At 42.2% G+C, this 14,452-nt stretch overlaps 1 protein-coding gene across 1 annotated transcript in view; it reads right to left on the bottom strand.

Annotated features, from left to right (window-relative positions):
• mybpc2a (myosin binding protein Ca) overlaps positions 1 to 10,655 on the bottom strand; it is a 48,161-nt gene extending 37,506 nt beyond the window's left edge. The window contains exon 1 of the mRNA XM_027285919.1: positions 10,475 to 10,655. Coding sequence (XP_027141720.1) covers positions 10,475 to 10,496 — 22 coding nt within the window. The 5' untranslated portion in view covers positions 10,497 to 10,655. The remainder of the gene's footprint in view (positions 1 to 10,474) is intronic.
• Between the last annotated feature and the right edge of the window lie 3,797 nt (positions 10,656 to 14,452).

The following is a 14,452-nucleotide window of genomic DNA, read 5'->3' as shown; positions in this document are numbered from 1 at the left end:
CGTATATATTGGATTACAAGGTTATGCATATTTTATTCACAGTTTTGCTCTAGCGTGTCCTAGTTTGATTGTTTAATTAGTCATGATATAAAACGAACTTAACCAAATTTTCTTTTAAAATTTTGGGCAGAAAAAGACAAGCAGTGAACATGACATCACCTTTTTAAGTTGATATGTTGAAAATAGTATTCACGCATCGGGCAAACATGCTGCGACATTATCACTCGTCTTGTGAACGGAAGTCAGTATTCGCTCTCTTTCTGAGCTCCCGGGTAAATGATCTGTCTCTTAAGCTGCTAAATTCTTCTCTCTATCCGCCAGATTGTCACTAACTTTGTCAGTCTACTGTTCGGCACCGGGCAGGTAGCATAAAGTGGGTTTTTAGAGCTTTTGCACCTGCTGCTACTTAAAGCAAAGTTATGAGAGCAGTGAGAGTGAACCAAGGGGCCTCATCACGACGAGTGACCCCCTTTTACATACGAGTGATCTATGGTTGATACAAAGTATACTGTACTGGCACGTATCGTCCATTATTTATGACCCTTTTTCTTGAAAAGTGCATGAAAGTTTCCCACTGATGTTTTCATACAAGTGTCTCCTCGGTGTAGCTCAGTCCGTCGGGGTTTGGGCTTGGGGAATCGGACTGCAGCATGAAGCCGGAGAGGTGCTAACAGCTTACAGCTCGGGGTTAGGTGCATGGGATGTACCCTGCTACATGGCAGCCCATCACTCCACCATCTCTACACATTTCATGTCTACAAGCCCTTTGTATGTGGTCGTATTTCAGTCAAATCTTCATTAGAAATTTCTTTAACTCTGGGCTAGATTAATCCAAACTTTGGACACACATTGAAGTTTTAGTTTTCACCAATAACCCCCACAAAAACCAACAGATATGGTGCTAAGTGTTCACTGTTATGTGTCATGAACACATCAGCTAATGACGATTTTGCCGATGGTTCGGTGCCTCTGGTGTGACCACAGACTGTATTCAAATTTGATCTGCTGCCACCTAAATCTAAAAAATCTAAAAGGTTTCCAGTTGGGTGATACCAGCAGATAACTTTTTAAAAATCTACTAAAACCATCTGATGACGATGGCCGATGGGTTGCGTTGCGGCTGCAATGAAAGCTCCGTCAAACATGAACTCGTCAGAATATCAGAGAGTCCTCGTCGACAGATTCATGTTTCCCTAAATGTAGCTGTCAATCATTTTCACTGGATTTCTGGAGTTTTCACTTCATCATCGAGTTCTAACCAGACACACATGTTATAAAATGTACAGCCAGAGATGCCTCATTACAATGAGAGCGACCTGTACAATGTTTTTCATGAACTGTCTTACCGCACACAGGAAAACAAAGATCGGCAACACTTCCTCTGCACCCTCGCTCCCCCTCTCTGTCTCTCTGTTGAGGGGTAACCTCTGTGGCATGTGCTTCGTTAATCTCTCTTGACATTTCCTTCACTGTGAACGGCTTGTTCGTGTCGGTTAAGCCAAAGGAGCCAAGCCAAACATTTGAATCTTGAATCTTTCTCTCTTGTCGCTGAACAAAGCCAAGAAGGGCACAGATTCCTCATATCATATTTGTTTGAGTGTTTCAGTGCTGGATGCTGAGCTGCTGTTGTTTTTGGACTCGTGGATTTCTGATCTCTTAAGTAGTTTTGTTTGGGTTTTTTTCTGGATATTGATGTTGGAGGACTTCTGAATACATTAAGTCACTTAAGCATGTCTACAACCGTGAGCTATGGCAACAGCAGAAGTGTTAACTACAGACTGGGGCCCACGCCGTCTCCTCTCTGGCTGAGCACAACTGCCAATTGGTCGTAACATATTCCAGCTGCTCATACTGGTGCTCTTTTACACAGCGCCGCGGTTTGCAACCCTCCAACACCCGGACAAGTGTGTGTCACAGGTGAAACTATAAGCTCATGTTACGACGGCATGCATGCAGATCCAACAAGCGGCAGGTTGTAGCTTTAGACCCACTCTGGAGGTGAAAGGTTTAAATTAAACCCTCAAAGTCCAGAGCAGAAAAACCTGCAGGATATTTCTCAGAACGCTGTTCATGAGCCATACAGTGTATTTCCTTTAGATGTTATTTGTCAGCAGATGGCAAAAAAAATCTGAAATCTGTTTCAACCGCACAAGAAAGAAACATCTGTGCAGCTGAAGTCATCGCACAACATCAGGACAAAACCATCAAACACGGTCTGTGTTCACGTTCCATAAAAGTTTACTTCACTGATGTAGAATCAACTTTGGGATGTTGGAATTGATTTGCAGTGAAGCCCAGATGAAAAAAGAAATTATTTTTTAAATCTGATCAGATTTTACACTGCAAGCTTAGTGTTGAGTAAAAACAATTGTAAAATATCTATCGAACATTTGAAAGAAGTGTCATCGGGGTTATCTTGGCTCGGGCTTAGAGACAGAATATTTTTAAACAGACAGCCCGTCCCTGAACCTCGCCGAAGTGCAATACCAAATTGCTGGAATGCCCCTTTAAGCCCGAGCCATCTTGGTACAAACAATTTAGCCATAAGCTGGTTGGATTTGCATATTTTAATTATGGAATTTAATTTAAAATTGAATAATGAACTTCAGAGTTGCCTCCTCCTCCTCCTCCTCCTCCTCCTTAGATTGAAACTCAACCAATCAGATCCCTCCTGTTTTAAGAGCAGCTCGGCTTCAGAGTGATGTTTTTAGTAACTAAAAAATTGCAATCCGGTCCAATTTATATGCATATTTGCCGGCGCTATTCAGCAGGGAATCCCTCAGTGCCTTAAAAGCACCTTAATCCCACTTTAAAAGCAACTCATTCCATTATTACGCCCCGTGATCGCACGTGGCCAAGCTGCTGCTACTGTACTTAAACCACATGACGGTGTGACTAAGATCTGTTTTTATATTTGCATAATATTCAAATCAAAAAGGGGAATATTGGCAGTAGAGAATGAAGAGGAGATTAATATTCAAATCTATTTATAAACCTGAATGTGTGGATGAGTATCAATGTTATTATTGGCACTTGGCTGGCATCCACGTCGAGGGGGGGGCAGAGCGTGACTGATGGAGTTTCACCGTTTTACGAGGACGAAGAGCGATGCTGTCGGCAGAATCAGGGTACACTTAAGCCTCCCTATCACTCCATCATTTGAGAGTTAATTTGACAGTCTTGATGATCTGACTTACAGCTGCATCATGTACCGGATAGTGCGTCACCCCTTGTAGGTGGAGAAGGCGAGGGGATAAATTCAGAGGACGATTAAATAGCAGCTTGACACGCAGATTAGTAATGGCTGTTGTAAAAACCGACGTCAGAGGGCAGATATTCCTGTAATCCCAGTAAGTGTCAAGGTTGAAATTGTCATATCGAGAAATAATATCCGCATAGCAGCTGAAAAACACGCTACCTTAAACAGGATTTCTAAACCGGGCTGACGTCAAAATATAGCAGACATTGCAGATCCTTAAATTCACCTCAAATTCAAAATACAGTCAACATCAAGGTCAGCTACTTCAGCACCGGTGTCTCTTTTCATTACCACGCGATGCACGCAAAGCGAAATGAAAAATAACTCGCCATCAACTTCGTCGTAGTTGCAGCCAGCGGCAACACGAAGAACCGACAGTACGATGACCACGACTGACTGCTACGATCATAATGAGCTACGTGTCGTGCAGTTTGTCATCTTTACGGGGGATCCGTCATCCCCTCTTCATCTCATCACGGCTGGTATGTGCTATGAAATCGTCAAATTGGAGCAGTGGTTTCAAAAGAAGGCAACCTTCAGTCTCCATCAAGGAGGCCGAGTATTTTAAGTAAGTGATGATGGCTCGCTACCTCGTTGCCAAGATCGGAGCAAAGTCTAAGAAGCCATACACGATTGACGAGACGGTCATATTGCCAGCACGCACAGCGTGTTTAAATACACTTCAGACTGGGCTAAAGGACCGGGTGTGGTCTCCTTCCTATAGAAGTTACGGAGGCCCTATCGAGAGTCGTGTTTAGTTTGTCCGCTCTGCTGTGGAAACATGGCGGTTCAACATGCCTGTATTGGCTGATTCTTTGTTCCTGGTCCTTTAGATAGCTGAGGTTAGGGTGCAGAGTTACTGACACATGTTTTAATAAAGTACTCCACAAATAATCATTCAGATGAATGAGATAGCCGCCCATCAGGCAGGGGAGGCGCGTCATATACGTCACCACAAAACTGACCTAAAATAAGCAGCTTTAACTACCTTTTACACTCAGATTCTGAATCATTTTTCAATCCATAATAATTTATTTTATAAGATATAGTTATCTGATTACAAAAATTCAATATGGCTCAGCGGACCCTTTAAATAGAGCCCCCTAAATCTGACACACCGGACCTTTAAAATGTAGCATTTTGACAAAAAACCACCTACTGCTGGATTTAATCATTCTAAGGTAACACACATGTAATAATTCTTATTTTCTGGTGATTAAACACTAAATAAAACATAGTTATACATATTATATGATGTAAAAAGAGCCCTCTAAAATCTGTTGGTCATCCAACAAGTCACTTAGCTGACACATGAGATAAGATAAGAAATAAAACGGATTCATTTTCCCAGAAACCAGTTCCCAGTTGGATTTTATTCCACTGTGATTTGCATACAGTACATAACAGACATACTGCGACTACCTTCCGGCAGCTGTTTGGTTTAGATTGACCAAATGTCAATTTTCAGCTCGGCTGTAGCTTTTCACATGCAAATGAAACGTGTCGGGGAGCTGCTTATTCGACACAGTGTTTCTGTAACTGTAAGAGCTTTACACACACTGACCAGGAAAGCAGTCGGAGACGTGTTTGCATATTTGGATGGCCTACTTTTTTAGGAGAGGGGGGGTCGGCTGCTGAGCTTCAGCTAGTAAGCAGGCAGAAAAAGGGAATATATTTAATACTTTAAATATTTTAACAGATTTCTTTTCTTATGAAGCCCCGTGAGAACTTGTTAGAGATGCCGAGAAGACAATTGCATCACATTTACAAGCAGGTTGTTTAGTCTATCCTGAGTGGATTAAAACGTTTTCACTAATAATAGAACAGAAATATGAATAATATAATTAAAGCTGCACAGTAACGGGTATGTGGAGGACAGATGAGGTGAAGAAGCTGCAGTGATTGGTCTGTGGAGGACAGATGAGGTGAAGAAGCTGCAGTGATTGGTCAAATTTGTCATATTTCGATGGTCAGACGGAACAACTTCATATCATAACTGCTGTTTATGAAAATATTTAGAGCTGAAACATTCAGGCAATGAATCAATAGAGAGTGAATTGCAATGCCGAACTGTTAGCAAATCAACGCCCTCAAATTGATTTCTCTCAGCCTCTTAAATGCGATTATTTGCTGTTTTTCTATGATATTAAACTCAGTATTTGGCTCTGGGGAATTGTGAATTTTACAGACCAAACGATGCATCAATGAATCCAGAAAATAATCAACCAGCCCTGGAAAAAAACGTGTCCAAACTGTCCAAGATCTGTTGTTGTTGCTTGGATTGGATTTAAAAAAAATAAATATTCAGTTTATTTTTGCAGGAGGAATCCAATCCAACATTTATATGACGCTTTGCTGTTCCATCTCCATCTGCACTGTGAACCCTGCGGAGACCTTTCTACAGAGAAAAAGGTCAATAATAATGTTTCTCCCGCTGAGACGAGCTGATAAACCTTTAAAGGTGCTGACATTCCTGTGTTATTTAGTCTGCATGCATGCTGTCATGCATTAAGCCTGTTGTGGCTGAGGACTGAGGGATTAAACACACAAGGCCGTGGGGGGAATGCGAAGGATGGGACGGCTGTATATAACGCCGGGTTATAGAGATGATGATACGAATTATGACTTGTTTGGAGATTCCACCAGTGATGTCTCTCTCTCTCTCTCTCTCTCTCTCTCTCTCTCTCTCTCTCGCCGCCACACGTGAGGATGAAGATTTACGGATGAACAACAGAGGAGAAAGAAAAGGATTTGGAGGAAGAATAAAGAGGGCGCGGAAGCGAAGATTAGATTTCGTGGCGCCGCTGTAAAACTTTCCTGACGATTTGAATGAACTGCTATTATGTGAATAAAGCGGCCTCGACGCGAGGAAACAATCGCTAAATGCAACTCTAATTTAGGGATGAGGAATCTGCGGTGTTCGCTAAACAAAAACGGCTTTAAACGCCGTATTAAGCTGTCATCCACTTCAGCTTTCCATTCATTTCCTTTTGTCTTCCAGCTCGCATCGACACACAGCCAGAGCTCCAAATGGGCCAAGGCCTCTCTCAAATGACAGAGGAAGCTCGTGGAATAAGGAGTAAATTCTGGGTGTGTGTGCACCGCACAGCACTCTGTGTTTGGGTTGTGTTTACAGGGGTCTTTGTTAATGAAATATCAGGGCTCGGTTGACGTTTCACGCTCTTTGTAGGACCTCATGGCACAGTTGCTTCACTGCATCTGTCTGTAATCTATCATGCGGCGCGTGCATACCTGTGGGAACTCGATGATGGCCTCGGTATGAGGTAACGCTACACTGGACGACAGTTTAACCTTCCCGCTAAACAACTGTTACTCTCCAAAAACCAGAAGACAGACTCGTAGATGCTCGGTGGGCTTCGGTTTCACGGATGCAGTTTCACGTTACAAAGAAAGCGTAAAAGTAGCATAAAGTGCTGCGGCTTCTTAATGTGGCGGCACTCGATACTTCTCCTTCAGGACGCTTTGACTGGACAAACTCTGTGTCCTCTCTGAGACATGGTTCACATTCACTGCGGTCTCTTAAATCTTCCTGCACTCAACAGCATGTTACACAATATAACAGGAAAGGTATAAATCACTCACTGCTAAAGTTTTCAGAACCTGTATGAACATTTCATACAAAAGCTGCAGTTCCTCAAACGTCCACTTGAGGCTGGCTCCAGAAGTGAGTCAGTCTCCATAAGTCCCCATGTCCAAATGTTCAACTTCACAGCAGAAATAAACATGTTTACAGCCTGGTACAAAAAACAGTTTTGGTCTCTGTAGCTAATTTCCCCGTTCATGACAACTGTACTGAGGGTGAATTTATATACAACTCACCTGTTCACATTATATTAAGGCTTAAAGTTATGCAGGATTAAGAGCGTGGACGCTTTAAATCACAAGCAGGCACCATAACAGACGGCTTGTTTGAGCAACCAGGCTTCATTCAGCCAGTCTCAGGTCCATATTTTATACTGTCTATGGCTCCGGTGAGCATAACTTCAGCTTTACTGACTTAAGTTACATTGCAAACTTGATTATATCCAGTGTGTTTTACTGCAGGCTTAAGTAAAGACATGCGAGATATTGATATTTCAGAATTAATTGACAACTTTCCTATTGTGTACACTATCAAACCATAACTGTATAGCCTGACGTCCCTTAAAATTGTCACTACATTTCTACGACTTGCAACCTGGAGCACAACCGCGTCCAACCCTGAGCATGACGAGCAAAATGACTGCCATATGAATATGGTGAAAAACACAAATTATAAGCCAGTATTTTTGCTATTAGGTGCAGCTGTTTAGCAGGTGAAACGTGAAGTCAGCCTGGAACTTTTCAGATATAAAATAGTTTTTTGTGAACTCGCTAAAATGAAGACTGGCCTAACTATACCGATCTCCAGACTGACTTATTTTAAGTTAGCCACCCTACCCTCAGGCTAAAACTAAGAGCTATATTTTCACAGGAACAACCAAAGACACCTGCTGGCAAAAAAAACAGAAAGTATGGCTCATAATTTGTGATTTGCTAACATATTGTGCCTCTAGTGATAAGAAGGGAAAGAACCAGAAAGATGACAGAGTTAATGCTGGAGTGAATAAAATAAAAAATGTCTTAATTTACTCAAAATTCACAGTCGTACCCCGTCAAGAACTAGACAGCTTTGTGCAGCAGACGAGTGTATTTGTGTGAAACTGGCCGATGCTCTGCACCATCCTAAAAATGGGTGGTGTTTGAGAGGAGGGAATGTTTGGGCAGAAATGCTGGCCTCTGGCAGTATTACTGGTAATTAAAAATCGGGCTGTTATTTCTGCACAAGCTCAGCAATGGAGTGGTGCCAGTGATCCGCCACCCTGGCACCCTGCAACTATCAGCATCAACACTGGTGCACAGGGTCTAATTATTCTGTAACTGGCTCGTTTTTTAAGAGCGCACTGGTTCATCAGACAAAACAAGTCGGAGCTGTTGAGAGAAACAATGATCCGGCTCGTTTGGGTCAGATAGAGGCTAACTAAAGTGGACACACCCTTGTATTCCCAGTGGCGTCGTTCCCTTCATTACTCCACAAGGCCAAAGCCGACGCTCCTCCACTCAAGAACTATTCTCGTGGCTGTTAATTACGATGCGTGCGTCCTCCAGATCCCCGTGACTTCTTAAGTCCTGGGACGGCGCTTAACCGTGGCGAGCGAAGACGCCTTGGGGACAGAGGGGAGTCACACGAGCTGTAACCAGCTGATGGACAGGGGCAAGAGGGGCTCCAAAGCTGAGATGGAGCGGTGAAATGAAGTTCAAGACAGGGGGCAACAATTTGGGATGGGTGGAAGGAAACACAAGAACAAGAAGCCAGAGAGAAGCGAGTAATGTGGTGATGGGAACATGATACGTGTGATGTCAGGACCCTGGATTGGCGACACATTGGTGGGATATAATGAAATGTAGGGATGGAATTACTGCGTGATGGAGAATAAAATGGGAAAGGGTATAAACCCCTCTGAGGAGGGGGAGGCAGAGATTTTAGTTCTATCAGATGATCTCATAAAGATATTGGATTACAGGTCAACGCTGACGTGCGCCAAATGTCTGAACTTTAAAGCAGCGTGGGACGACACCTTGTGTTTTTTAGCTATTTTTCATTTTATCCAATAAAACTTGAAATAACTCTATAAGGATAAAAAATCGGTGACTTTTCATCAACCCCACAACAGAAAGTGAGACACCTCGACTGAGGACGTGTCTCCAAATGTCCGAATTTTTGAAGCAACTATGACAGATACCTTCTGTTTTTAGCTTTCAAAATGAATTTTTATCACTCCACAACAGAAAATGTGATACCTCGACTGAAATCCGCCACAATAACAGCGATATGGGGAACGTCTTGCAGATTGACGGAGGAGGAGGAGGAGACGGCGTAGCAGAGTGACGGAGGCAATCAGGGTCAGATAGATTAGGTGTCTGAGGTGCAGAGATACAACACAAGGTAGTTACAGAGGTCCCCTTTAACAAATTATCCCCTTCATCTCTCTCCCGCTTTACCCGTTACCTCCTTCCCTTCCCTCCTCACCTCATGCATTCAGCTCTCAGGTTACAGGCGAGCAGCTGATTTACGGTGCTTTGAGGTCACTGTTGACAAAAGGGAGCGGGGGGGGGCCACATTTCAAGATCCCATGACTGATGCAAATATTATGACATGCACCACTCCTGTTTTAATAGCACATATTGAGGCGTTGTATCAATGTCTGTTAACGTCTCGGTGCGGAGGTTATTAAATGTTAGCCTGCATATATGGTCCGGTACCGCTGCTGGAATGTCACGCGTGCAGTTGGTGGTGAAACGACAGGATTTGTGGATGGATGGAGAGTGATGAAGTGTTTCTTCTTTCCCTGACCTTGTTTTTCATTCCAAATTTTAATGTCACACACACACGTAACATTCGTACAACGCTTACAGCACTTCGGGTTAACAGAATCAGCATTTTGGGACAAAAAGATTTAGTAACAGTTTGGGTCACCGGGTTCATTTTGTTTCCGGTCTTTTTATAAAATATAATGGCAATAAAATAATTACACATAGCAACTCATCCCTTCGGTTAAAGCCTTGAACTGACAGTACTGTAAACATAGCAATTTCCTTTTTCATCATTTCATTATTCCTGTTTTTCTCAGCTGAATGAACCTCGAGCCTCCTCACGCAACACTAAAGATCCATCATCGCTCCAATTGTTGGCCTCCGTTTTTCATTCCATTACTTTAGTCTTGAATCTTTTTGATTACGAGATAAAAGTGGACATTAAAAACCAAACATAGTATATTTCTACTCTTGAAAAAGACAAAACATTGTGCTAAACTTGACGTTCGCATGCCGGTATCTTTGTTAACAGAAAGTGGATTTATAAGGATGTTAGTTTGTAGCTTATGAAAGTTAAACCTCATACCACAGATTACAGAGTAATGCTCGTGTTTAACAGCTTTCATTCATGTGCCAACTCATGAAATGCATATTAAAAATATCTTGACTATATCAGAGGTAACTTCTGACCACAGGACCGGCTGGATCATGATGCAATGATGCAGCTTCAGTCCAAAAAAAAAAAAAATCCAAGAATGCTTTAAAATTCTGGGTTTGTTTGTTCAACATCTGCTGCAGCTCCAGCTTCTGTAGCTGATCACTGAGCTTCCTGTCATAATCCTACAGGTTGGACCATCTTACCTGGCTTCTGGGGCTCAGGCATGTCTTTGTCTGTTTATAGTGATTCCTCTGAAAGCGTCTTCCTCCTTTCCTTGTCTGCGGATCTGCCTGCGCTTCATCCTTCATCCCTTTTTATCACCTCAACACACACACACCCCAAACACACACACACACACACATTACCACTACCAGTCCCTCCATTGCCCACCCCCCCTTAATACAAGTGGAACAAGGAAGGAAGAGAGCGACAGAATAGCTGTCACTTGAAACCTTGGCAGGAGCTTTGAGGAGGAGAAGGAAGACACCATGAGGGGTAAAAGCGGTGCAGAGCCATAAAGAAAAGTCCGGCCTCTGCCAGCTGATTAACTCATTAGGCCCTGGAGCCAGAACATTAATAAACTTGACTGACGATAATCAACACTGACAATGTGATGGAGTGATGCTGCAGTTTCTGAAGGTGCTCAGGTATGTTTCGTGTGGAAACCTGACGTGTTAGATGTTTTTCTAAATGATTAGAGGGGGATGATGGGGTCAGAAAAGAAAGAGGGGTTAGGTATATTTCTTTTTGCTGGATGGAGCATGAAGGTTTTTTTTCCATGCCCCATATTTATACTTTTTTTCTTGTAGGAAGGAATAGATACATCAATCTTTTTGTGCTCCATGGATCATTTTACAGGGGACAAAAATGACACATGAACATTGAACATAGTCATTTTTTCCCTCTAACCGACCGTCACCTTCACTTAAAGGGCCAGTGTGTAGGATTTAGCAGCATCTGCAGCTGTTGACTGCAACCCCTCGCCTCACCCTCTCCTCCCTAGAAACTGTGATGGCCACGAAATGGATGAAGAGCATGAAAGGTCCGATCTAGAACCAGTTCAGTTGGTGGTTCAACAAGACGGTCGTGTCTAAGATGGTGACCCCGTGCGATTCTCGTGTTGCCAGATTGAAGAGACTAAATTTGTTGTTTTAAAGAGCAACGAACAAGAAGTCAAGTGGTATATTATCAACAGCAGTTGCGGTGGATGAATGTATCAGAGCTGGTTAAGTTTAGGAAAAGATCACGGTTTGAATTAAAATAATAAGCTAACTATGGGTTCAAATCTCACAATCTAAGGTTATCGCCTAGACACGACCATAAAAAGGTGATCTGTGTCTGTAGATAGATCTGCTCATTGTACAAAAACATAAAAATTCATATTTTCAGGTGATATTCAGTAAAAAGAGCCCCCTGAATCTCACACACTGGACTTTAAATAGTACAAGTGTATCATATATAATTTAATATAATGAAATGGAGAGCCCACGGGTTTCTAAAGACTCGTTTGAGCTCAGGCTCTTGCCGTTGCCATGTTGGCTCTCCTGCTTCTTACGCCTCCAGGCTAATCTAAAAATGGGCAAAGACATGCAACATCGGCGGACCTAAAACGAGCTGAATTAAGTCCAGCCTACCTGTAACAGCACCTACATGTCAATCAAAGCGTCCACGCTCAATCCTGCATAACTTTAAGCCTTAATATAATGTGAACAGGTGAGTTGTATATAAATTCACCCTCAGTACAGTTGTCATGAACGGGGAAATTAGCTACAGAGACCAAAACTGTTTTTTGTACCAGGCTGTAAACATGTTTATTTCTGCTGTCTAACATGGGGACTTATGGAGACTGACTCACTTCTGGAGCCAGCCTCAAGTGGACGTTTGAGGAACTGCAGTTTTTGGCTCCATTTCCCAACCATGGAGGTTGCTGCTTGAATGTAACGTAATGAATGTTCAGCACAGAGTGAAAACATTACAGTGACAGTGGTAATAACTGTTCATTTAGTAGCTCTTTGTTCAAACATAGAGAGCAGCGTGACAACTGCTAATTTCACTCCTTATGTGTGATTTGGGAAATAAAATTTAAAAGATTACTGCTCCAATAACATAATAAGCATGAAATCAGGGTTGAGACATTAGTATAAAGGGTGCTGCAGCGTTATTCTATGTCCAAACAACTATAACTATATAATATCCTGCTTTGCTTGCTCAAAAAGTCAAAACATGAGGTTCAGCCCTGTTCAACCACCCCGATAATTTCCAGACATTCCCTAACTGAAGAGGATGAGAGAGAAAAAAAAGATCCTCAGGAATGAAAATGAGAGCAGTAGTAGTAGTAGCAGCAGCTTGGCGTTCCAACCGGCTCTGACAATCCCATTTGTTCTCCAACAACAGTAGCCGTAGCTGTCAACAGGGTGTATTTTATGGGATGGAAGACCTCGGAACAAGGCCAAAGACAGCAGAAGGAGGTCGCTGACCTTAAACTTCCCAACCCATCATGACAGACAGACATACACACGCATGCTTGAGCTGAGGATTTATTTAACGTAGTATATAAAGACAAAATATTGTATATCTGTGAGTGATGGGAGCACGACTGTTGCCTTATCCTTCCTCATGACCTGAAATGAGTGTTCTGAACATCAGTGTTCGATTATGCATTCAAGCAGCTTTTCACTTTCCATCCGTTCGTCTGTATACAGTCGTCCCTGTTTTGAATTCTGCGCTCATTTCCTGCCATTACCTTGGCTACAACAATAAACATTCTTTGAGACTTTCATTTGGGGAGCGAACTTAAGTCAGAAAGAGAGGCAGAGATTGAAGAACGGCTATTTAAGGCAAGTGCAACTTGAGATTCAGATGTTCAAGGAGAACAAAATACCCTAGAGAGGAAGCTTATGAAGGGCTGTTCAATCTACTGTATATTCTAACTTTACGTTGCTCGACTTTAAAGCTGAATTCTCTTTAATCAGACTTTTTGATGCATTCGCAGCTCATCAGCGGCGACTTATACTGTGACTAAACGCCGTGAATAGGTTGAAATTATTCATGTATTGTGGATTTAAAGTGGATATAGGAGACTAACTATAGGTGTCCTACATGATCCGGTGATCTCCTGTCGAGGATGACACCGGAGTTATTTAACGCTTGCATTAGTTAAGCCTCACTGAAGTGCACGTTAAGCCAACTGAAGCGGGTCCCCTCCACCTTCAGAGCTGCTTTCCTGTGACTGATACACAGCAGTTTAGAGATTAAAGTCAGCAGCAGGCAGAATTTCGTCAAAATGCTGCATTTTAAAGGTCCGGTGTGTCAGATTTACAGAATATAACATATAAAACTATGTTTTTTAAAGTGTATATGTATCCTTATGTCTTTGTGACTTTAGAATGAGCCTTTCATACTACAGATGAGGGTCCGCCATTGTTAGACGGAGCTATATTGAATTCTTGTAATCAGAAAACTATATCTTATAATAAAAAATGATTCCGAATTGGTAAAATCCTAGTTTAAAATCTGAGTGTAAAATATATATTTTATGTCCCACAGACAGGTTAGGGATTTCATTTTTTCTGAACGAATGTTTGTGGAGTAGTTGTAAAGTAGAAATAAAACTAAATAAATACACGTCTAAACAAGTGGGTCTGGAGTTCTTTTTAAAGGTTTCCCAAAGGAGCCAGGACTTTAAAGACACCGTCTCCTTGAGATTTCAGTTTGGAATGAGGTACACCCTAATCATAGAGGTCCTTAGAGACCTAATGGTGATATGGTAATATAGTAATATTAAGTACAGACAGGTGCCTGACCAGGCAGAGTCTGAATTTGATAGAGAGCCAGAGATCCAGATTGGAGTTACATGAGAGTGTTTTGTAGATCTGGTGAAAAGCTTTCCAGCAGCTGAACCACTTGTAAATGATCTAAGGATGTTTTGCTAAGACGGGTGAAATAAAAGGACGAATAATCATCTCCATCTTAGCTTGAGACACAACTGGCATGAGGTCAGCAAATATTCCTCAGCTAGAAAAAATGAAACGCTGCCGATCGAGCGAAAGTGATGCCGACTTTGCTGCACCTTCGACCACAAATAAGGACGTCTGTTTTATCAGCATTGAACTGTAGAAAGTATCAGCCATCCCATTTTAATTCAGACATGTAAAATAGACAATATTGAAATGTTTTGATGA

The sequence above is a fragment of the Larimichthys crocea genome, chromosome XII, assembly GCF_000972845.2.
Source record: "Larimichthys crocea isolate SSNF chromosome XII, L_crocea_2.0, whole genome shotgun sequence".
Classification (NCBI taxonomy): domain Eukaryota; kingdom Metazoa; phylum Chordata; class Actinopteri; family Sciaenidae; genus Larimichthys; species Larimichthys crocea.
The sequence above is the reverse complement of the archived record's forward strand: the minus strand, read 5'-3'. Positions and strand labels throughout refer to the sequence as shown.